This window comes from Cetorhinus maximus, chromosome 18 (genome assembly GCF_964194155.1).
Source record: "Cetorhinus maximus chromosome 18, sCetMax3.hap1.1, whole genome shotgun sequence".
In the NCBI taxonomy this organism is placed as follows: domain Eukaryota; kingdom Metazoa; phylum Chordata; class Chondrichthyes; order Lamniformes; family Cetorhinidae; genus Cetorhinus; species Cetorhinus maximus.
Window position 1 is genome coordinate 31,684,855 of NC_135896.1, and position 24,383 is coordinate 31,709,237.

General features: G+C 42.5%; 1 protein-coding gene across 2 annotated transcripts in view; it reads right to left on the minus strand.

Moving 5' to 3' along the window:
* Window positions 1-24,383, minus strand: part of mdga2a (MAM domain containing glycosylphosphatidylinositol anchor 2a) — a 918,070-nt gene that overhangs the window by 303,375 nt on the left and 590,312 nt on the right. For both annotated transcript variants that reach the window (XM_078562337.1, XM_078562336.1), the window contains exon 9: window positions 9,238-9,507. In XM_078562337.1, the coding sequence (XP_078418463.1) occupies window positions 9,238-9,507 (270 nt within the window). The remainder of the gene's footprint in view (window positions 1-9,237; window positions 9,508-24,383) is intronic.

The following is a 24,383-nucleotide window of genomic DNA, read 5'->3' on the forward strand; positions in this document are numbered from 1 at the left end:
TTGGATGGTGAGGAGGGGGGAAGTAAAAGGGCAGGTGTTTCACCTTCTGTGGTTGCATGGGGAGGTGTCGTGGGAGGGGGTTGAGGTGTAGGGGGTGATGGAGGAGTGGACCAGGGTGTCCCGGAGGGAACGATCCCTGCGGAATGCCACTGGGGGGGTAAAGGGAAAATGTGTTTGGTGGTGGCATCATGCTGGAGTTGGCGGAAATGGCAGAGGATGGTCCTTTGAATGCGGAGGCTGGTGGGGTGATAAGTGAGGACAAAGGGGACCCTATCATGGTTCTGGGAGGGAGAGGACGGTGTGAGGGCTTCCTGCCTTTTCTTGTAATGCCTTCTCGACACAAAGAGGTTCCTGCAGAAGAACAGGCCTTGGAAGAGGATGGAATCTCTGATGATGCACCATCATTTGCTCTGCCACCTCCCAGGCACCAGTTCAGACACTGGTATTCTACTCAGATCGGATTTTAGCTAGAGGGATCTGTGTGAGATGAAATACCCAACATTAGTTAGTAGCGGATATCAGTGGCAGGGGTGGTTCAGGAGAGACGAGGTAAAGTGTGAGGCCTTCTCCCAGCTCTGCTGAGAACAATAGAGAGGAGGACTTCTAGAGCAAAACCATGAGAGAAAAAAAAACTGCTCACCTCACACATTGTGATGTGAGGTTGTGATTGAAAGACATGTCAAAGGGACTCACCTCTATCAAGGGATATAGGGATAGAGCAGGGAAGTGGAGCTGAAAGAGAAGATCAGTCATAATCGTGTTGAATATCAGAGCGAGAACAAGGAACTGTATAACCTTCTTCTCCAATTCCTTATGTTCCTACTGTGGCTGAGAGTATGCAGGAGTGTGCATCCAACCTCAGCGGTGGCATCTCACATGGCACCGCCCCTCTGTTCTACACTGGATAGTGTAGCCATCCACAGGGACACTGTAACTGGACTCTCACAGGAGTCCATACTAACACTTCTTTCAAGTCTAGCTCAAATAGCTGGTATGCAGAGTCTGGACTCCATGTTGGAGAGATTGGTAGATGAAATGGATTATAGATGACTAAAGGGAAATGCAATTAAGGAATTGAGACCGTGTAGGCAAAGACAATTACCTTTTGAAACATTGAGCCTCACATGTGAAGCTATTTTTAAAATTATTTTCTGTGATGACACTACCTGTTCCAAGAAGGTTGGATGAGGGGGGTTAATGCAGTAGGTGCACAATTAGTGTCATTCACTTTTAAAGTTCATTAATTTATATAAAACAAGTATAAAAAATATGCTGCAGCTTGCCACCACACAGCAAGAAGTTAATTATGATAACATAGAGCCTAACTTTATGATTGTGATCATAAGAAATAGAAACATGAGTAGGCCATTCAACCCATCGAGCCTGCTCTGCCATTCAATAAGATCATGGCTGATGACCTTAATTCTACTGTCCTGCCATGACCCATAACCCTTAACTCCCTTGTTGATCAAAACTCTGTTCAACTCAGCCTTGAATATATTCAATGAACCAACTTCCACAGGCCTCTGTGGAAGAGAATTCCAAAGACTAATGAGCCTCTGAGAAGAAATTTCTCCTTATCTTGGTCTTAAATGCGACCACTTATTTTTACACTTTACCCCTCGCTCTAGATTTCCCCATGGAGACATCCTCCCAGCATCTACCCTGTCAAGCCCTCTCAGAATCACCTTCTTCTGAACTTCAATGAGTAAAGGTCCAACCTGCTCAACCTTTCCTCATAAGACAATCCCTTCATTCTAGGAATTAACCTAATGAACCTTCTCTGAACTGTTTCCAATGCAAGTATATCCCTCCTAAGTATGGTGACCAAAATTACACAGTACTCCAGGTGTGGTGTCACAAGTGCCCTGCAAAGCTATAACAAGATTTCCCTACTTTTCTACTCTATCCCCCTTGCCATAAAAGCCAACATTCCATTTGCCTTCCTAATCACTTGCTGTACCTGCGTGCTAACCTTTTATAATTCATGTGCCAGGATACCCAGATCCCCCTGTACCATGGCATTCTGCAGCCTCTCTCCATTTAAATAATATTCTGCTTTTTTCTTCTTCCTGCCAAAGTGGACGACATCACTTTCTCCCACATTACAATCCATCTGCCAATTTTTTTTCCCCCACTCACATTCTATGTTCCTTTGCAACATCTTTGTATCCTCCTCACAACTTGATTTCCTGCCTGTCTTTGCATGATCAGCAACTTTGGCTACAATACAGTGTGCTCTTCATTCAAGTAACTAATATAGATCGTAAAACGTTGAGGCCCCAGCACTGATTACTGCGGCACTCCACACATTATGGTTTGCCAATCAGGAAATTATCCATTTATCTTGACTCTCTGTTCCCTGTTAGTCAGTCAATCCTCTATCCTTGCTAATATATCGCCCCCAACATCGTGAGCTTTTATCTTGTCCAGCAACTTTTTATGTGACACCTTATTGAATGCCCTTTGGAAATTCAAATATGAACAGTCACTGGGTAGTACAGACTTGAATATTGCTGAAATGAGAGACATGTTGCTGAAGCTTTCCACCTTGCACTCGTCAGGACAAATGCAAGAATGCCAAATTTCATATGATCGCAAGAATTTATACTTTAGGAGAATGTAGGGGGTATAGCCAAGAAGTTCTTGGATGAGATGAAAATTGGTAAGGTGGTAAATATTAAGGAAGATAGCCGTAAACTGCAGGACAATATCAATGGACTGGTCAGGTGGGCAGAGCAGTGGCAAATGGAATTTAGCCTGGAAAATTGAGAGGTAATGCACTTGGGGAGGGCTAACAAGGCAAGGGATTACACTATGAAGGACCCTGAAAAGTACTGAAGATCAGACGGACCTTGGTGCCCATATCCACAGATTCCTGAGGGTAGCAGGGCAGGTAGATAAGGTGGTTAAGAAGGCATATGAGGTATTTGCCTTTATTAGCCGAGGCATTGAATACAACAGCAGGGAGGTTGTGCTGGAACTGTATAAGACGCTAGTTAGGTCACAACTGGAGGATTGCATGCAGTTCTGGTCACCACTTTATAGGAAGGATGTGATTGCACTAGAGAGGGTGCAGAGGAGATTTACCAGAATGCTGCCTGGGCTGGAGGGTTTGAGCTATGAGGAAAGATTGGATAGGCTGGGGTTGTTTTCCTTGGAGCAGCGCAAGTTGAGAGGGGACCTGATAGAAGTGTATAAGATTATGAGGGGCATAGATAGGGTGCATAGGAAGGCACTTTTTCTATTAGTGGAGGGGTCAATAACCAGGGGGCATAGATTTAAGGTAAAAGAGGTAGATGGTTAAGAGGGCAGTTGAGGAGAAATTTTTTCTCCCAGAGGGTGGTGGAAGTCTGGAACTCACAGCCTGAAAGGGTGGTTGAGGCAGAAACTCTCGTAACATTTAAGTAGCACTTAGATGTCCACTTGTGTTGCCTTAACCTCCAGGGCCATGGGCCAAGCGTTGGAAAATGGGATTAGTATAGTCAGATCTTTGTTGACTGGTGCGGACACAATGGGCCGAATGGCCTCCTTCTGTACTATAATCCTCTATGAGTCTATGAGAAAAGGGTGCTGATTGGTTTGCAAGTTGACTCAGAGTTTCAGCAGAATCCAAATACACTACATCAATTCATTCTACTTTATCTACTCTCCTTGTTATATCCTCAAAGAACCCTAATAAATTTGTCAAACACGATTTCCCATTCACAAAACCATGTTGACTCCGTCCAATTGTATGATGATTTTCTAAATGTCTCCTTAATAATGGATTCTAGCTTTTTCCCAATGACAGATGTTAGACTAACTGGGCTATAGTTTATTGCTTTCTGTATTCCTCTTTATTGAATAGTAGTGTCATATTTGAGCTTTTCCAATCGGCTGGGATCTTTCCAGAATCAAGGGAATTTTGGAAGGTTACAACCAAGGTGCCCGCTATCTCTGCAGTCACTTCCTTTAAGACCCGAGGATACAAGCCACCAGGTCCAGGGACTTGTCAGCCTTTAGTCCCATTAGTTTTCCTAGTACCTTCAGTGATCATGATTGCATTAAGTTCCTCCCTCACTTGTGTCTCTTGATTTTCTACTATTCTTAGGATACTTCCCCTATATTCTACTGTGAAGACAAATACAAAATACTTATTCAAAGTCTCTGTCATTTCCTTGTTTCCCATTATTAATTCCCAGTCTCACCCTTTAAGGATCCAATGCTTATTTTAGCTACTCTCTTCCTTTTATATACTTGTAGAAGCTTTTACTGTTCTTATTTACCATAATGCCAATTTGCTCAGGTAGTAACCCAAAGATTTTTTAAAAAATTCATTCATGGGATGTGGGCATTGCTGTCTCGTCCAGTGTTTATTGCCCATCCCTAATTGCCCTTGTTCAGAGGGCATTTAAAAGTCAACCACATTGCTATGGGTTTGGAGTCACATATAGGCCAGACCAGGTAAGGACAGCAGGTTTTCTTCTCTAAAGGACACTTGTGAACTAGATGGGTTTTTACAACAAGCGACAATGGTTTCATGGTCATCATTAGACTTTTAATTCCTGATTTTTATTGAAATCAAATTCCACCATCCAAAGGTTACCACCTCTTTTGGTTCTGTTTTTAAAAAAAAATTAGCCCCTAGATGCTCATACACCCACAGCAGATCCTCTTTTTCAGACCTACCCATGTCACTGGTACCACGTGGACCACGGCAACTGGAAGCTTCCCCTCCCACTCCAAGTCCTTCTCACCTCTGAGAAGATGTCCTCCACCCTGGCACTGGGGCAGGCAACACAGCCTTCGATACTTATGTTCTCGGCTGCAGAGAACAGTATCTATCCCCTAAACTGTACTGCCCGCTACTACAACTATATCCTTTTTAGCTCTCCCCACTTGAATCGCTCCTTGCACCACAGAGCCATGGTTAGTTGGCTCATCCTCCCTGCAGTTCCTGCTCTTGCCCACACAAGGTGCTAGGACCTCAAATCTGTTGGACGAGGGCTGAAGTTCCTTCACTTTGTTTTTCTGGATTCCCATAACTGCCTCACTCATAGTCACATCCTCTTGTCCCTGACCACAGACCAAATCTGAAGTACCTAGCCTAAACGGTGTGACTGCTTCCTGGAACAAAGTGTCCAGGTAGCTTTCCTTCTCCCTGATCTATCACATCATCCGAAGCTGGGACTCCAGCTCAAAGAGCCAAACTTCCTCGAGTTGCAGGCACTTACAGCAGATGCGGTTGCCGTGGATCACATTGGTGTTCACCAGGCCCCACAATGCTACAGCTGCGGCACATCACATGCCCTGTCATCTTTATCATATTTCATTTAACTAATTAAGTTTCAAGTTTAGAAATATCACTCAATTGTAATCTGTTGCTATACTAAGTAATTTAATTAGTTGTTTTGAATGTAATGCAATACTTATATCTCCCCAGTTCCAGTTTAAACTGCTATCCATATATCATTGTTAAAAGTGCCTTGAATACTCCTTCAAATAGACATGTACTGATCATTCCCATGAGTGGTCTGAGTGTTTATATTCAGGAATGTGCTCATGCTGTCCAGTCTCTAATGAGGCATTAGGCTAACCCAAGAGCATAACAGTCATATTTACTTATACTTTGGTTTGGATATTGTGTCTTTCACATGTGTCTTTATTTGAACTTTTCCAATCTTCCCAAAGATAGGCTGAAACACTTAATGAGGTACTCATAGGTAAGGCCGGATATGAACCATTAAGCTGCTTTATTTTATAGGTATATGGTTAATATACTGCTCAGAGATATAATCAAATATCAACTTGATTCAACTAACAATGGAAGTATTGCAGAAAAAAGGCATTTTTGTCGAAGCCTCCCTACGCTCAAATTCACCTTTGAAATGGAGCAGTCAAATGAACTCCCTTTTCTTGACGTACTAGTTGAGAAATCTGCTCAGGATTCTCTATCACAGTCTACCACAAGCCTACCTTCACTAATCAATACACGTGTTGGGATTCGTACAGTGCCACGTGCTATAACAATGGCCTTATCGGCAACCTTGTAAATAGGGCCCAAGCCATTTGCTCACCATGCAAGCTTGATGCTGAAATAGGATGCATTCTGCGTGATAATGGCTCCCCTGATTAGAACATTTCATGCTGTGTATCGTGTAAACTCATGAACTCATAAGGCTGTCACTTTTGGCCCTGAAAAGTGCCCAGTCTATCTCAGATTACCTTGGAAGGGCAGGGTATCTCAAAAATTTGAACAACAATGGGGGAGGCGATGGTGTAGTGGTATTGTCACTGGACTAGTAATCCCGAAACCCAGGGTAATGCTCTGGGGACCCGGGTCTGAATCCCACCACAGCAGATGGTGGAATTTGCATTCAATAAAAATCAGGAATTAAAAAGTCTAATTGTCCATTTTTGTAAAAACCCATCTGGTTCATTAAGTCCATTTAAGGGAGGAAAGCTTCTGTCATTACCTGGTCTGGCCTACATGTGACTCCAGACCCACAGCAATGTGGTTGACCCTGAAATGGCCTAGCAAGCCACTCAGTTTTATCAAACTGCTAAAAAGTCACAAAAAAGAAATGAAACTGGACGGACCGCCCGGCATCAACCTAGCGACCGGAAACGACAATGGCAATCTCAGCCCTGTCAACCCTGCAAAGTCCTCCTTACTAACATCTGGGGGCTAGTGCCAAAATTGGGAGAGCTGTCTTACAGACTAGCGAAGCAACAGCCTGACATAGTCATCCTCACTGAATTATATCTTACAGATAATGTCCCGGACACCACCATCACCAACAACAGCAGGACAGAAAGGGTCTGTCCTGCCAGTGGGACAGGACACACCCAGGGATAGGAGTTGCCCTGGGAGTCCTCAGCATCGACTCCAGATCCCATGAAGTCTCATGGCATCAGGTCAAACTTGGGCAACGAAACCTTCTGCTGATTACCACGTACCGCCCTCCCTTAGCTGATGAATCAATGCTCCTCCATGTTGAACACCACTTGAAGGGAGCACTGAGGGTGGAAAGGGCACAGAATGCACTCTAGGTGGGGGTCTTCAATGTCCATCAACAGGAGTGGCTATGTAACACCACTACTGACCGAGCTGGCCAAGTCCTAAGGGACATAGCAGCTAGACTGGGTCTGCAGTAGGTGGTGAAGGAACAAGAGGGAAAAACATACTTGACCTCATCCTCACCAACCTGCCTGCCACAGTTGCATCTGTCCATGACAGTATGGATAGGAGTGACCACCGCATAGTTGTTGTCGACACAAAGTCCCATCTTCACATTGAGGATATCTTCAATCGTGTTGTGTGGCACTACCACTGTGCTAAATGGGATAGATTTTGAACAGATCTAGCAACTCAATACTGGGCATCCATGAGGCGCTGTGGGCCATCAGCAGCAGCAGAATTGTGCATGAGTACAATCTGTAACCTCTTGGCCTAGCATGTCCCCCACTCTACCATTACCATCAAGCCAGGGGTTCAACCCTGGTTCAATGAAGAATGCAGGAGGGCATGCCAGGAGCAGCACCAGTCATACCTAAAAATGAGGTCAACCTGGTGAAGCTATAACACGAGACTACATGCATGCCAAACAGCATAAGCAGCAAGTGATAGACAGAGCTAAGCGATCCCAAAGCCAATAGATCAGATCTAAGCTCTGCAGTCCTCCCACATCCAGTCGTGAATGGTGGTGGACAATTAAACAACTCACTGGAGGAGGAGGCTCCACAAATATCTCCATCCTCAATGATAGAGGAGTCCAGCACATCAGTGCAAAAGATAAGGCTGAAGCATTTGCTACAATCTTAGCCAGAAGTGCCGAGTGGATCTCGGCCTCCTCCGGAGCTCCCCAGCATTATAAATGCAAGTCTTCAGCCAATTCAATTCACTCCATGTGATATCAAGAAACAGCTGAAGGCACTGGATACTGCAAAGGCAATGGGCCCTGACAACATTCCGGCAATAGTACTGAAGATCTGAGCTCCAGAACTTGCTGCTCCCCTAGCCAAGCTGTTCCAGTACAGCTACAACACTGGTATCTACCAAGCTATGTGGAAAATTGCCCAGGTATGTCCTGTACACAAAAAGCGGGACAAATCCAACCCGGCCAATTACCACCCTATCAGTCTACTCTCCGTCATCAGTAAAGTGATGGAAGTTTCAGCAACAGTGCTATCAAGCGGCACTTGCTTATCAATAACCTGCTCACTGGCATCCAGTTTGGATTCCGCCAAGGCCACTCAGCTCCTGACCTCATTACAGCCTTGGTTCAAACATGGACAAAAGAGCTGAACTCCCGGGGTGAGGTGAGAGTGACATTAATGCTGCATTTGACCTAGTGTAGCATCAAAGAGGCCTAGCAAAACTGGAATCAATGGGAATCAGGGGGAAAGCTCTCCGCTGGTTGGAGTCATACCTAGCACAAAGGAACATGGTTGTGGTTGTTGGAGGTCAATCATCTCAGTTCCAGGACATCATTGCAGGAGTTCCTCAGGGTAGTGTCCTGGGCCCAACCATCTTCAGCTGCTTCATCAATGACCTTCCTTCCATCATAAGATCAGAAGTTGAGGTGTTCGCTGATGATTGCACAATGTTCAGCACCATTCATGACTCCTCAGGTACTGAAGCAGTCCATGTTCAAATGCAGCAAGACCTGGACAATATTCAGACTTGGGCTGACAAGTGGCAAGTAACATTTGCGCCACACAAGTGTCAGGCAATGGCCATTTCCAACAAGAGGGAATCCAACCATCGCCTCTTGATGTTCAGTGGCATTACCATCACTGAATCCCCCACTATCAACATCCTGGGGGTTACCATTGACCAGAAACTGAACTGGACGAGCCATATAATTACCATGGCTACAAGAGCAGGTCAGAGGTTAGGAATCGTGTGACGAGTAACTCACCTCATAACTCCCCAAAGCCTGTCCATCGACAGGCTGATTGATCCCTGCCCGCCCAAAAATTTCAGAGAGGTCAGGGACAAGGAGATAGGTGGTGGGAAGGCCCCTCCGCCGCCTCACGTTCAAACCTACTAGTGGGGGAGCGCAAAATCCAGCACTATTTTCACTGAAAACTGAGGTGAGAGTGGCAAATACACTACAGAATGATTCTGCCAGGCGAATCAGTCAAAAGCAGGAAGAGAATAATTTTTGCAGTGTTAAATCAAGTCAACAGGGAAACAATACGCAGTCCATAATATAAAAATATCATATTAATGATATTTGGAATGGGTACCTGTCACAAGGAAACTACATGTGCCAGCACCAGCCTCATTTATTATGCTGCAGTTGTAAACTCCGTAGCTGTCTTTGGAAAGATTGTCCACTCTGATCTGCGTATAATCCTGTGACTCAAATCGCCCTGTTAGTAAAATCTTATTGCCCAGCTTCCATTCAAAGGTTAGCACGCGGGTTGGGTAAGCTTTCAATACTTTGCACGTCATGGTAATGCTCCTGCCTTGACCCTGCCGAATCTCCAGAAATGTAGGCTCCACACTTGGCGGGTCTGCAAGATGGAAAAACATACTTGTGTCAACATAAGTGTTAATTTTCTGATACGTTTTCTAAATGCTAAACAAGCAATTTGGACAAAACATGGTATCAATCATGTCTTTCATTTTCAAAAGCAGCATCCAGTGATGTAACTGATGGAGACTATTATCTACAATTAACAACATATCAATTAAGATTTGTAATGTAAATTTTGTAAATTAAATAATGAAACCAAAAGTTAAGAAATAAATATTTGCATTTTTGTAGCACCTTATCTATCACACCTATCAGAAATGTCTCAAAATATTTTAGAAACAGCGGGTCAGAATTTGCTGTAAAAATAATGGTGTCAGAATGAGGCATACCATCATTAATGTGTAAATTGGTCAGGAAGTTGTGCTGAGGAAGAGATACCTCATGAACTGCAAATCGCCAGTTTTTAGATGATAAACGCTGTTTCAGTGTTAGCTTCGCAAAAATGGTATTTCAGTTAACCTGCCTTTGAGTTTCATGCAGATGCTACATTTGCACATTAATTACCCATTAGAAAGTTAAGCCTAGTAGTTAATAGAATAAGTACTCTTTTAACAACGTAATAAATATTAATGACCGTTTCAATCTCTGGTTTATAAAACAAATAATTAAAAGTTTAGTGTCACTTTTTGGGGGTAGTAAATTATTGGAGATTTTAAAAATGTCAAAGTTCAAATTATACTTTTTTTCTTACTTTCCTTTGTCTCTTTTTTCCCTCTTTCCTAATCCAAACCTTATTTCACACTTTTTTTTTATCTTTCTAAACTGATTTAATATTGATTTTTTTTTATTTCAATGCGGGCGTTGCTGGCAAAGCCAACCTTTGTTGCCCATCCCTAACTGCCCTTGAACTGAGTGGCTTGCAGATGACAGTTGCTGTGGGTCTGGAGTCACATGTGGACCAGACCAGGCAAAGATGGCAGATTTCCTTCTTTAAAGGGCATTAGTGAAGAGACAACAATTGATGGCCACCATTACTGAGACTAGCTTAATATTCCAGTTTTATGATTTATTAATTGAATTTGAATCCAGTGCTGCTGTAGTGGGATTTGACCCCAGGCAATTAGCCTGAGCATCTGGATTACTAGTCCAGTGACATGACCACTATGTCACCATTTCCCCCACCACTCCCCACCAATATATCCCATTTAATTCACCTTCTTCTCTGTTTATTTCTCAGTCTTTAAATTTAATTAATTAAGGGGATACACTGTTGCTTCCATTGTTCACCAAGATTCTCGATTCCCTGTTGCCCTCATTTACTGTTACCGGTTCACATTGCCAGCAATGCACATAGCAAATAAAATTGAGAGCTGAAGGGTGCAAGGAAAGTCTAACTAACTTGGCATGTTACAAGTTGCCCTACTCCAACAACTTCCAGTCCAATGAAATAACTTGGAACACAGTAACTGTTTCATAAACACAACAGCCATTTTGCACATAGCAAAACCCCAAGGACAGCAAGAAGTTGAAATTTTGGGGGAGCATCAATGGCCAGAACACTGCGAGTTTAATTTTTGTCATGAATTTCTATAAGGTCCAGGGAGGTCCAATGCTTTAACATCCTATTGGAAGGACAGCATTGGAATATCCAACTGGATCATGTACTCAGATCTTGGTGTGAGACTTTAACCCACATCCTTCCAAGTCAGAGGTGAGAGTTAATCAACTGAAGCGAGCTCATGCTTGCTAATGATGTAAGTAAGTCACAGGCGATATTTTAAAGTTAGGTTTATACAGTGGGGACACTGTGATCATAATAAAAATAGATTGTTTAAAAATTTACACAGCATTGAAGAGAAATGCTACTGTCAACAAAGTTTACATTTTGGTCTTCTACATAATAGGCACCTGGGCCATATCCTTCCAATAGGTGCCACATGTACATGAATGACATCCAGCTTTATCTTACTACCATCTCTCTCAACCCCTCCACTATCTTTGATTTGTCACATTGCTTGTCCAATGTACTGGATGAGCAGAAATTGCCTCCAACAAAAGGTTAGACAGATAGAAGGCATTGTCTTCAGTTTCTGTCACAAACTCCATTTTCTAGCCATTGACTTCATCCCTCTTCCTGACTACTGCCCGGGACTGAACCAGACCATTTGCAGCACTGGTGTCATATTTGACACTGAGGCGAGACTAAGACTGTCTACTTTCACCTCTGTAACATTGCCCCACTCCGCCCCTGCATCAGATCATCTGTGGCTGAAACCCTCATAGAATCATAGAATGGTTACAGCACAGAGGGAGGCCATTTGGCCCATTATTTCTGTGCTGGCCCTCTGAAGGAGCAAAGTGCCACATTGCTGCCCTTTCCTCGTAGCCCAGCAATTTTTTTTCTTGTCAGATAATGATTCAATTCCCTTTTGAAATCTTCAATTGACCCTGCCTCCACCACAATCACAGACAGTGTATTCCAGATCCTAACCACTTGCTGCATGAAAAAGCTTTTCCTCATGTTGTCATTGCTTCTTTTGCCAATTACTTTAAATCCGTACCCTCTGGAATTCAGTCCTTCCACCAATGGGAAAAATTTTTCTCTATTCACTCTCTCTAGGCCCCTCCTGATCTTGAATACCTCTAGCAAATCTCATCTCAACTTCCCCTTGTCCAAAGAGAACAGTCCTCTTGATCTGACTACTAATTCTCCCCTGGCTGACCTCCTACTGTCCACCCTATATAAATTTAAGCTCATTCAAAACTCTGCTGCCTGCATCCTAACCCACACCAAGCCCCAAAACACCAAACCAATGACCTGGGCATCTATTTTTGATTATGTTTATTAAAGGGAAATGCTGTCAGAACATCATTGTTAATATAATGTATGCAACTTTTACATCACCCAGGTGGACAAGGAGTGGGCCTCAATTTAATGTCTCACTGAAACAATGGTGCCTCTGACAATGCAGCACTCCTTCAGACGTGATTTTGTCCTCCAATCCTGGAGTGGGGCTTGAACCCACAATCTTCTAACTCAGAGGTGAAGCTGCCAGTAACTTAGTTACGCTGGTATTTGAGTAAACACATGGAAACTACTTTGTTGCAAATGGTAATTTGTTATAACTGAAAAATGGATCACATTTGATTCAGCACGCTGTCGGTCAATTTTGATTCTTCTAATACAAATCGAGCCTTTATTCAGCCTTAGTTTGTGCAGGCTTTGAATACAAATCAAAAACACAAAAGAAGGGATTTATGTGTAAACATTCACTAAAAAGCAAACTAACTATTCTAGCACAAAAGAAATTTTTGCCTGAATCTTTACCAATCCCAACGAACCTGTTATCAGCTCTTCAACAGAATCCAGTGGGTTGGATAAAGCAACTTCAATTTTTTTTAATTAATAGCATTACAAATATAAATCTGTTGTAAAACAGTTATTAATAAATTATTTTTCTGTTATGGTACAAATAGAAGAATAAATAATAAATTATACTTGTGTCATTAGAATTGGACTTCGCTACAGCAGTGTAAATAATTCACTGTGAACATTGACTACAGTGGTCTTTTGAAAGAAAAAGCTGTCCTGAATATATTGTATATAAACACTTTAGTGACTGCATGTCTAAGCTAAAGGTCACACGTAATTGAAGTTAGTCACATTATTGATAGATGCAAACACAACAAGTTGTTTGTTTATATTTCTTCGATCCCATTTTGAAAAATAACTGTTCCCACAGCAAGACGGCGTTTCTGATAATTCTTTTTGATATTGAAATAAAGTGGCCAACCGTTAGAGGTCATGTTATTAGTATTAAACAAATTATTGCTTATTTCAATGTTCAGCAATTGCACACTGCTAAAAAGTGCTACACTTTTGCTTGTAATTGGTCATTAAAGGTGACTTAGGTTATTTCATTGGAATTCGTGATGAGTTTGGGTACAATATAGAAAATGGAATTTCAACAGCTTTTTTTGTAAATTGCAAACCATGCCACCATTAAATTGCTCAATTTCCCTACATCAACACTTCTGTCTGACATTTCCTTCAATCCAAAACTATCTGTGAGGAGACATTTCTTTAATGGCCCTGGAGATTTTCTATTCCTTAACTTAACAATGGTAATATCAATATAGTTTATATTTACAGAAAGCTGTTATGTGGAACAGGCAACTATACGAACATACGAATTAGGAATAGGAGTAGGCCACTCGGCCCCTCGAGCCTGCTCCGCCATTCAATAAGTTCATTGCTGATCTGAATGTAACCTCAACCCCATATTCTTGCCTACTCTGATAACCTTTAACCACCACCCACCTCCCCCCCACCTCCATTAACCAAGAATCTACCTAGCTCTGCCTTAAAAATATTCAAAGATTCTGCTTCTACCGCCTTTTGAGGAAGAGGATTCCAAAGACTCACAACCCTCTGAGAGAAAAAATTTCTCCTCATCTCTGTCTTAAATGAGCAACGCCTTATTTTCAAACAGTGACCCCCTAGTTCTAGATCCTCCCACATGAGGAAACATCCTCTCCACATCCAGCCTGTCAAGGCCCTTCAAGATCTTAAATGTTTCAATTAAGTCGCCTCTTACTCTTCTAAATTCCAGTGGATAGAAGTCTAACCTGTCTAGCCTTTCCTCAAGACAACACGCCCATTCCTAGTATTAGTCTAGAAAACCTTCTCTGAACTGCTTCTAATGCATTTACATCTTTCTTTAAGTAAGGAGACCAGTCCTGGTCCAGGTATGGTCTCACCAATGGCCAGTACAAATGCCCTGCATAACCTCCCTACTTTTGTACTCAATTCCCCTCACAATAAATGATAACATCCTATTAGCTTTCCTAATTACCTGCTGTACCTACATACTAACCTTCTGTGATTCATGCACTAGGACACCCAGGTCCCTCTGAATCCCAGAGCTCCTCAATCTCTCACCATTTAGTTAATAAGGTTCTTTTTTTAATTCTTCCTGCCAAAATGAATGATTTCACACTTGCCCACATTATACTCCATTTGCCAGATCTTCGCCAACTCACTTAACCTATCTATGTCACTTTGTAGCCTCCTTACATCCTCTTCACAATTTACTTTCCTACCTATATTTGTGTCATCAGCAAATTTAGCAACCATTCCTTCTGTTCCCTTCATCCAAGTCACATATAAATTGTGAAAAGCTGAGACCCCAGCACTGATCCCTGTGGCACACCAACCTTTACATCCTGCCAACCATAAAGAGACCCATTTGTGCCAAATCTCTGCTTCCTGTTAGCCAGCCAATCTTCTATCCATGCCAATATGTTACCCACTGCACCATGGACTTTTATTTTCTGCAATAACCTTTGGTGTGGCCCTTTATCAAATGCCTTCTGGAAATCTAAGTACAGTACATCCACCGGGTCCCCCTTATCCACAGGACATGTAACTCCTTCAAAGAACTCCAATAAATTGGTTAAACATGATTTCCCTCTTACAAAACCATATTGACTCTGCCTGATTGCCTTGAATTTTTCTAAGTGCCCTGCTATAATATCTTTAATAATAGCTTCTAACATTTTCCCTATGACAGATGTTAGGCTAACTGGCCTATAGTTCCCTGCTTTCTGTGTCCCTCCCTTTTTGAACAAAGGCGTTATATTTGCTTTTTTCCAAACTAATGGAACATTTCCCGAATCTAGGGAATTTTAGAAAATTAAAACCAGTGCATCAACTATCTTCCTAGCCACTTCTTTCAAGACCTTGGGGTGAAATCCATCCAGACCTGAAGGTTTGTCAGGCTGCAACCCCAACAATTTACTCAATACCACTTCCCCGGTGATTGTAATTTTCCCAAGTACATCCCTCCCTTCCATTTCCTGATTTACAGCTGTTTCTGGGATGTTACTTGTGCCCTATATAGTGAAGACTGAAGTAAAATATCTGTTTAATTAATCCGCCATCTCCCTCATTTCCATTATCAATTCCCCTGACGCACTCTCTACAGAACCAATGCTCACTTTGTTAACTCTTTTCTTATTTAAATATCTATGGAAACTCTTACTAGCTAGCTTTATATTACCAGCTAGCTTTCTCTCATACTCTAATATTTTTCTCCGTATTAATCTCTTTGTCATTCTTTGCTGTTCTTTATATTCTTTCTGATCTTCTGACCTGCCACCCATCTTTGCATAATTATATGTTTTTTCTTTAAGCTTGATACTGTCTTTCACTTTTTTTAGTTAACCGTGGATGGTGGGCCCTCCCCTTGGAATTTTTCTTTCTCATTGAAGCGTATATATTCTGTGTATTCTGAAATGTCTGCCATTGAACTTCTATTGGCGTGTCACTTAACCTAATTTGCCAGTTCACTTTACCGCTGCTTGCATGCCCTCACAATTGCCCTTATAGAAGTTTAAAATATTAGTCTTAGAACCACTCTTCCCTCCCTCAAATTGAATGGGGAGAATTTTCTCCCCGTTGGGCTGGCTGGTTGGGAGCAGGCGCTGAGCCGATTGCCGGGTGTAGGCGGGTGCGGGGTCAATCTCTGCCTGCGATCAGCTGTGTGCCAGCATTTTGTGTGGGCGGGCCAATTAAAGCCCGCCCAGTGTGACACATGCCCGGAAGCAATCAGCACTACCTGTGCAGGCGGGGGGGAGGAACGAGAGTCGGGGCCTACGCTCTGAGCACAGAAATCTCCCTGAGCTCAGGGAGATTCATTTCATAATGTTACTTTTAAATAAAGAAGCTAAAAAATAATTTACACGTGTCCCCTCATTTGACAGCGTCACATGAGCTGGGTCATATTTTTCAAATGTTCCAAAAGTATTTATTAATGTTATAAACCCTTCATGAAACCTCATCCCACCCGTGGATGAAGTTTCATGAAAAATGCGAAGGCCGCCTGGGCTCTTCACCTGCCCGACAACCTTAAGGTTGAGCTTTCTCAATTGGCTTAATTGTTTGATTAATGGCTTTAGCAGGTCTTTGAGAGTTTGGCGGGCGTGTAGCCAACTCTGGTGCATGCCTGTCGAACGGATGATCAGAATGACGCATGGTGATGTCGGGCGCATGTCTGATGTCACCGTGCATCATTTTACGCGTCGGCGTATGGGGGCAGGCTCTGCACACCAAACAGAAGATTCTGCTCAATGTAAAATTCAATCATATTATGATCGCTGCTACCTAGGGATGCCTTCACTAGGAGGTTTTCAACTAATCCTATCTTGTTGCTCAATACCAGGTCTAGTGTAGCCTGCTCTCTGTTTGGCTCCAGAACATGCTGTTCTAAGAAACCATCCCAAAAACATTCTCCAAACTCTTCATCTACGCTATCTTTGCCCATCTGATTTTTCCGGTCTATATGTAGATTAAAATTCCTCATGATTTTTGCTGTACCTTTCTGGCATCCTCCCATTATGTCTTATACTCAGTCCCACTGTGTAGTTACAATTAGGGGGCCTGTACACCATTCCCACAAGTGACTTCTTGCCTTTACCATTTCTCATCTCAACCCAAACTGCTTCTACATCCTGGTTTCCTGAACTTAGATCATCCCTCTCTATTGTGCGAATGGCATCATTAATTAACAAGGCCACCCCTCCACCTTTTCCTAACTTCTTGTCCTTTCTAAATGTCACATACCCTTCAATATTCAGGTCCCAATCTATGTCATCCTGTAGCAATGTCTCTAATGGCTATCAGATCATAATTATTTATTTCTTTTTGCGCTATCAGTTCATCTGTCTTGTTTCGAATGCTATGTGTGTTTATATACAGAGCCTTTAGTTTTGTCCTTTTATTATTGTTGTACTCTTAGATTTGAACTCTCTGCCCCTTCCTGTCACGGTCTGTTTCTCATTTCCCATATTAATATCTGTCTCGCTTGCCTTGTTGGTTTGCCACATCTTCCCAAACTTGATCCTTTGCTCCCATTATACAGTTTAAAACCTTCTCTACTTCCTTCTTAGACAGCTTGCAAGGATACCAGCGCCAGCACGGTTCGGGTGTAGGCCGTCCCAACAGTACAGATCCCACTTTCCCCAATACTGGTGCCAGTGCCTCATAAACCGGAACCCACTTCTCCCACACCAGTCTTTCAGCCATGCTTTCATTTCTATTGCATAGAGGCATAGATTACAAAAAGTAGGGAGATCATGTTGGAATTGTATAGAACCTTGGTGAGGCTACAATTGGAGTACTGTGTGCAGTTCTGGTCGCCACATTATAGGAAGGATGTGATTGCACTGGAGGGGGTGCAGAGGAGATTCACCAGGATGTTGCCTGGGATGAAACATTTAAGTTATGAAGAGAGGTTGGATAGACTTGGGTCGTTTTCACTGGAGCAGAGAAGACTGAGGGATGACCTGATCGAGGTGTACAAGATTATGAGGGGCATGGACAGGGTGGATAGGGAGCAGCTGTTCCCCTTAGTTGAAGGGTCAGTCACAAAGGGACATAAGTTCAAGGTGAGGGGCAGGAGGTTTAGGGGGGATGTGAGGAAAAACCTTTTTACCCAGAGGGTGGTGATAGTCTGGAATGCACTGCCTGGGAGGGTGGTGGAGGCAGGTTGCCTCACATCCTTTAAAAAGTATCTGGATGAGCACTTGGCACGTCATAACGTTCAAGGCTATGGGCCAAGTGCTGGTAAATGGGACTAGGTAGGTAGGTCAGATGTTGCTCACGTGTCGGTGCAGACTCGATGGGCCAAAGGGTCTCTTTTGCACTGTTTGATTATGTGATTCTATAATTCTATGCCAATTTGTATGTGGCTCAGGTAATAATCCAGAAATTATTACTTTTGAGGTTCTGCTTCTTAATTTGGTGCTTAGCTCGTCATACCAACTATGCAGAGCCTCCTCCCTCATCCTGCCTATGTCAAGGTACCTGCATGGACCACGACCACTGGATCCTCCCTTTCCTACTGCAAATTCCTCTCCAGCCCTGAGCAGATGTCCCAAACCCTGGCACTGGGCAGGTAACAAAACCGTCTGGGCTCTCGCTCTTTGCTACAGAGAACAGTGTCAATCCCCCTTTCTATACTGTCCCCTATTACCACTACATTCCTTTGTGCTCCCCCCACTTGGATGGCTTCCTGCACCATGGTGCCATGGTCAGTTTGCTCACAAACCCTGCAGCCCCCACTCTCATCCAAACAAACTGAGAGAACGTCACACCTATTGAACAATTGTAGAGGCTCACACTCCTGCACTCCTGCCCTCTGGGTCCCCTTATCTGCCTCACTTGCAGTCATACTCTACTTTCCCTGGCCACTGACCAAATCAGAAGACCCTATCCTAAATGGTTTGACTGCCTCCTGGTATAAAACATCCAGGTAACTTTCCCCCTCCCTGATGTATCACAGAGTCTGCAGCTCAGCCTCCAACTCAATGGCTCTGAGCCGAAGTTCCTCATTTCGCAAACATTTACTGCAGACATGATTGCCCTAGATCACAATGTTATCCATGAGCTCCCACATACTGCAGCCTTGACACATCACCTGTCCTGCCATCCTGAATGTTTTTTTAATGTTTTAAATAATTACTTAATTATATTAATCACTTATTTATATTGCTTTCGTATATATTTTATAAACTTTACCACCAAATTATGTACTATTTAAACCTTAGGGATAGAATAGAACTTACCCACTTAGCAGATACTCACCAAACAGCTAGCTCCTTTCCTTGTAGTAGAGCAATAACCAATTTCTCTGGGGTGAGAAAGATAGAAAGGGGAAAGAGACAACTAGCCTCTCACCAAACTCAAGTCTTCACTCAGTTAGTCAAGGCTGCATTAAAGAATGCTGAAATTTTTGTAAACTGAACTGGGGTTACAGTAACCAGATTCAACCAGCTACCTAATTAATTATTTAGCTCCTACAGCCGAGAGTTAGTTTACCCTGTCTATACTGCAAGAAAGAAATAACTTACCCTGCTTACACAGTACTTAACAGTTACTGTTAATTACAGACTAGATTAGATTTTAAGGGCAAAATTTAAGAACAAAATTAACACTTAAAACTCCCCTCTCACCAAACTCCAAGTCTTCACTCAGTTAGTCAGCTACTAATTAGAGAGAATGGAGTCTCTTTCTACAGAAATGGAAAGAGGCAAGTAGTCCAGAACATTTTAATTCTCCTGGTCTGCAGATTTCACAATATGGTTTTGCTAGTTCCCATCATACAAGATGTTTTCATACCTCAACTCAATGGTAATATGAATGTTTAAATCTGCCAAGATGATTTATTTCTGTAACCAGCAATATTCTATTTTTTCAGTGATTTTAAAATAAACCTGCTATGTAACTGATTATAATATTAAAAAATGCCAAATTAAGAGGCTCTTTGAAGTTATCCCTTATTGATATTGAATCATAGCAGCTTAAATTGTACAGTATAAATATTCTCTAGGCAGGATGCATGGCACTATTCATTGGCATTTATTTAGCCATGTGTAATGTAATCAATGTGACTTATCACTGGTACACTGGGACTGAAGCATCATCCTGTCATCAACTTTCCAGATCGGAAGTTAAACTGGATCTTTGTTTGACTGTTCAGGTGAAGGTAAAATGTCCTATCCTGCTTTTCAAAGAACTGAGAACGTAGATGGTATCCGAGCCAGCGTTACCCCTTAATTAACACCAAGAAAAATAGGTCAACTGGTCATTAATTAAAATTTACTCATTGTGGGAGCCTCCCGTGTGCAAATTGATTGCCACGTTTATCTACATAAAGGCAATGACTGCACTCCAAAAGTGATTTATTGACTGCCAGGTGTTTGGGACATCGTGAGGTTGTGATAAGTTACCATTTTATGAATTATAGGATCATACAGCACAGGAAAAAGACCATTTGACCCACTGGACAGAAATGAATGCCCTCCCCAACAGCATGTTTGGTGGCGGGGGTCATTTAATTGAGTGAGGGTGGCTGTGGAGACCCTGCCACCTTCCCGCCTCTGCCCCGATCAGGGGTTCATCCCTCTGTTGCTGGTATTCACCCAGTGGCAGGTGGGGGTTTGCCATGCAGGAAGCCAAAAGGCAAACCCTGTTAGGGATGCTTGTGGGCTTCCTGTGGTTGGGAGGGGTTTTGTGGTGGGGGGGGGGTGCATTGTTCAAAGGCTCTCAGTGCCTGATTGAGGTACCCAGCATCTGGCAGGGGCGGAAGGGTGCACTGAAAGCCATCCCCTTCCCTTGCTGGCAACACCCCACCCCCATGACACCCACCCCTATACCATCCTCCCACCTTCACTCAGCTGTGTCTTGGCGTCTCAGTGACCCTAGGCCTCAGGTGGGAGCATTATTGGCACAAGCCATGCCTCCCCGTCGAGCAGTGAAGAACTGACAGTCTCTGATTGGCCAGCAGCTCTTAGTGGGTGGGACCTCCACTTTCAGGGTCCTTGATCCTGGGACAGGCTACCTCTGCCCTATTGACTGCCTGATTGGCACCTAATGCAGCAGGCCTTCCCAAGAGGCATGCATGGCTTTCGCCGGCTCTCGAGCCGATGGGCACGATCACTGTTGCCTCCCTTAAATACCGCCAATTGAGATGTGCCAGCTCTTTAGAAATGCTTCAGTTACCCCCATCTCCTGCTCTTTCCCCATAGCCCTACAGGGCTCTCCTTTTCAAGAATATGTTCAATTATCTTTTGAGAGTTATGATTGAATCTGTTTCGACCGCCCTTTCAGGTAGTGCATTCCAAATCATAACTTGCTGTATAAAGAAGTTTCTTCTCATTTTCCCCTTGGATATTCTGCTCATTGTCTTAAATTGGTGTCTTCTAGTGATCAACTGTCCTGCCAGTGGAAACAGTTTCTCCCCATTGTTGTGAACCATGTATAATTTCAATAATTTATATAGATTTTTCTTTTCCCACCTATTTCCATTATTTTTAAATGTATTTCCTTTCCATTGTTTTATCTCTACCTTTTAGCCTTTTTTGATTCCTTCACCCCACCCCACCCCCAATAGGGCTATCTGTACCTTGCTTGTCCTGCTTTCTACCCTTAATTATCACATTCCTTAGATAATATCACCACCTTCAACACCTCTTTTCCCTTTTGTCTGTGACATCTTTTGGTTATCTCCACCTATCACTGGCGTTCTATCCAGCTCTACCTGTCCCACCCACCCTTAAACCAGCTTATATTTCACCTCTCTTCTATTTTTATTTTGTTCTGTTGAAGGGTCATTCGGACTCAAAACGTTAACTGTGTTCGTCTCCGCAGATGCTGCCAGACCTGCTGAGTTTTTCCAGGTATTTTTGTTTTGGATTTCCAGCATCCGCAGTTTTTTGCTTTTATAATTTCAAGTTGAATTGAGATATATATTTGTGTGTTCAGAAAGGAAAAAAAGTGGTGCTAACACTTCACTGGGTTGTGTGTCTGTAAAGATATTGCTGGGGTAAAGGAATAGTGGGAATTTGAATTGTCTTCTTGTCTCTATATTGAGATCTTTCTAATCTTTTTGTCTGGTGTAATATAATTCGCTTTTCTTGCTTTAATAAATATTTTATTCTTTGCGTTAAAAGTTCATCAGCAGACTCCTGTTAATTTGTTCAGTAACTTAATCGCCATGGTTTCTAGCGAAAAAAAGTTAGGATCTATCAAACCAGGTTTCACTCTGGAATCTGACTTGTTCAGTATTAACATCAACTAGGATCATAGCACCATTGACTCGATCAAATTCCCTCATAATTTTGAATGCCTTTATTAAATCTCTGCTTAACTCACTCTGCTCTGATAACAATCCCTGTTGTTCCAGTCTCCACATGACATAAATACATGAACTTGTTTTCTTTTGTCAGAGGGCTAGATTTGAAGTCAGCCATACTAATGTCTTTACAATTCTTTCTTCTGTCAACTGAGGCAACTGACAACAATAAAATGATTTACACTTATATAATATCTTTAATGTAATAAAATGGCTTGAAGCAGTTTACAAAGATGAAAAGAAAAGATTTGCATTTACAGTTATTATGACACAGCCGATGGTAAAGGCTGAGTTGCTCAAATCCCAGAGGGAAACTTGAAACAACTGTCATAACCCGTGTTTGCAATTTGTATGTTTCAAGATACAGGCTTTGAATTCAGTGGTAATAAGACCACCGGGTCTCAAGAGGTTTTTTATAAAACTAAATTAAACATTTATTCATACAAGAAAAATTGTAAGCACATACATATGTCTACAAAATTACTACTATAAAACTACAAGAATCCCCTAATTAATCTGACTCTCGGTTACACACGCATTAAGGCAACAGGAAAACTCATAGATTTTAAAGGACCCCAGGCAAAGCACATTTGACCTTATGAGGTTCCTTGCAGAGACAGCTGCAGGCATACAGGCTGGTTAGATCTTAAATGCCTCTGCCTTACACACACAAATTATTTTCTGTTTATACCTAGCATTTCCTTTGAATGTAAATTTTCCATTGTCTCACTAGGCTTTTAACATTACATCTTCTAACAATAATATCCTTTGATTCCACTAATTTTATTAGTAAGCAGAAAAAAATAAACACATTGCTTGGCATCTTCTAGCTAGGTGCAAGGTTTCACCCATTCTTTTCAATGCTTCAGTTAAAAATGCAAATTTCCCCCTTGACACCTATGTTTCTGAACTTCCCCATGTTTATCTAATTGACATTTCAAACCTGCTTCTTTCTATACATCAAAGCACCCACACTAGCTGGCTTTAATTCAATTAAGACACACACATACACACACATAGACACAGACACTATTAAACTCTATTTTAAAAAATAATTTCCAATAACGTTATAGACATTAATCTCTTCATGACAGTATATAATGCCTTTCACAACCTCAAGTCATCCCAAAGTGCTTTACAGCCAATTAAGTGCCCTTGAAGTATGGTCACTGTTGTAATGTAGGAAATATGGCACCCAATTTGCACACAGCAGGCTCCCACACAAAAAAACAATGTGATAATAACCAGATAATTTGTTTTTCTGATATTGATTGTGGAATAAATATTGGCCAGGACACCAAGGATAACTCCCTTTCTCTTTTTCAAAATAATGTAATTGGATCCGTTACATCTACAGAGAGAGCAGACGGGGTTTAACATCTCATCCAGAAGACAATGCTTCTGACAATGCAGCACTCCCTCAGTACTGCACAGGAGTATCAAAGCTGAAAGTAACAAGAGATTGAGAAAGAAGTAGGAAATGTTAAACCTGTTGGCAAAAACACAATTGAACAAGTAGGTCTTGCAAAGACTTAAGGGGGTGGGAAGTGGGGTGGCGATGGAAGGCAGAGAGTTTAGATAGAATCCTCCCTCGAATGAGGAGAAAAAATGTTTTCTGACCAACCAGCCTGTTTTGTTTACAGGATCATCCCGTAATTTTGCTAATTGTCCTGCATCCTGTATTTTTTCTTCATGTGAGAACATTTGTCCCGCATTTCTAAAACTTTGGTTAGTCAGTTTGGAGACAGCCTGGAGTCTCATCTTGCAGCTCTGAGTCTCTTTGTTAGTTGTACAACTGCACTGCGCTCTTGCCGCCGACCATAAAGTGGCATTGGAGCCCCCAGAGAGCAGCCAAAGTGGAACATGGCAGGTTTGAATCTAACTACAGTGTAAGAGATTGAAAAACTATAGCTGTTTGACTCAGTTTCATACCCTTACGCCCTCACCTCAATGAATTCTCAGCTCAGCATGATGCTAAACTCTTCTTCCACCACCTTTGTCTCCATGCTCACTTCTTTGGGCAGGAGTCCTCCCCCCGTTCAAAGGATCCTTTCTCCCACCTCCAGCATCCCCCGTCCATCTGGACCCCTCCCTCTGGCCTCTTACCTGCCCTTGACCTTTTCATTGAGAACTGTCGGCGTGACATCGGCCGTCTCAATTTCTCTGCTCCTCTCACCCACTCTAACCTGTCTCCTTCTGAACTTGCCGCACTCCGTTC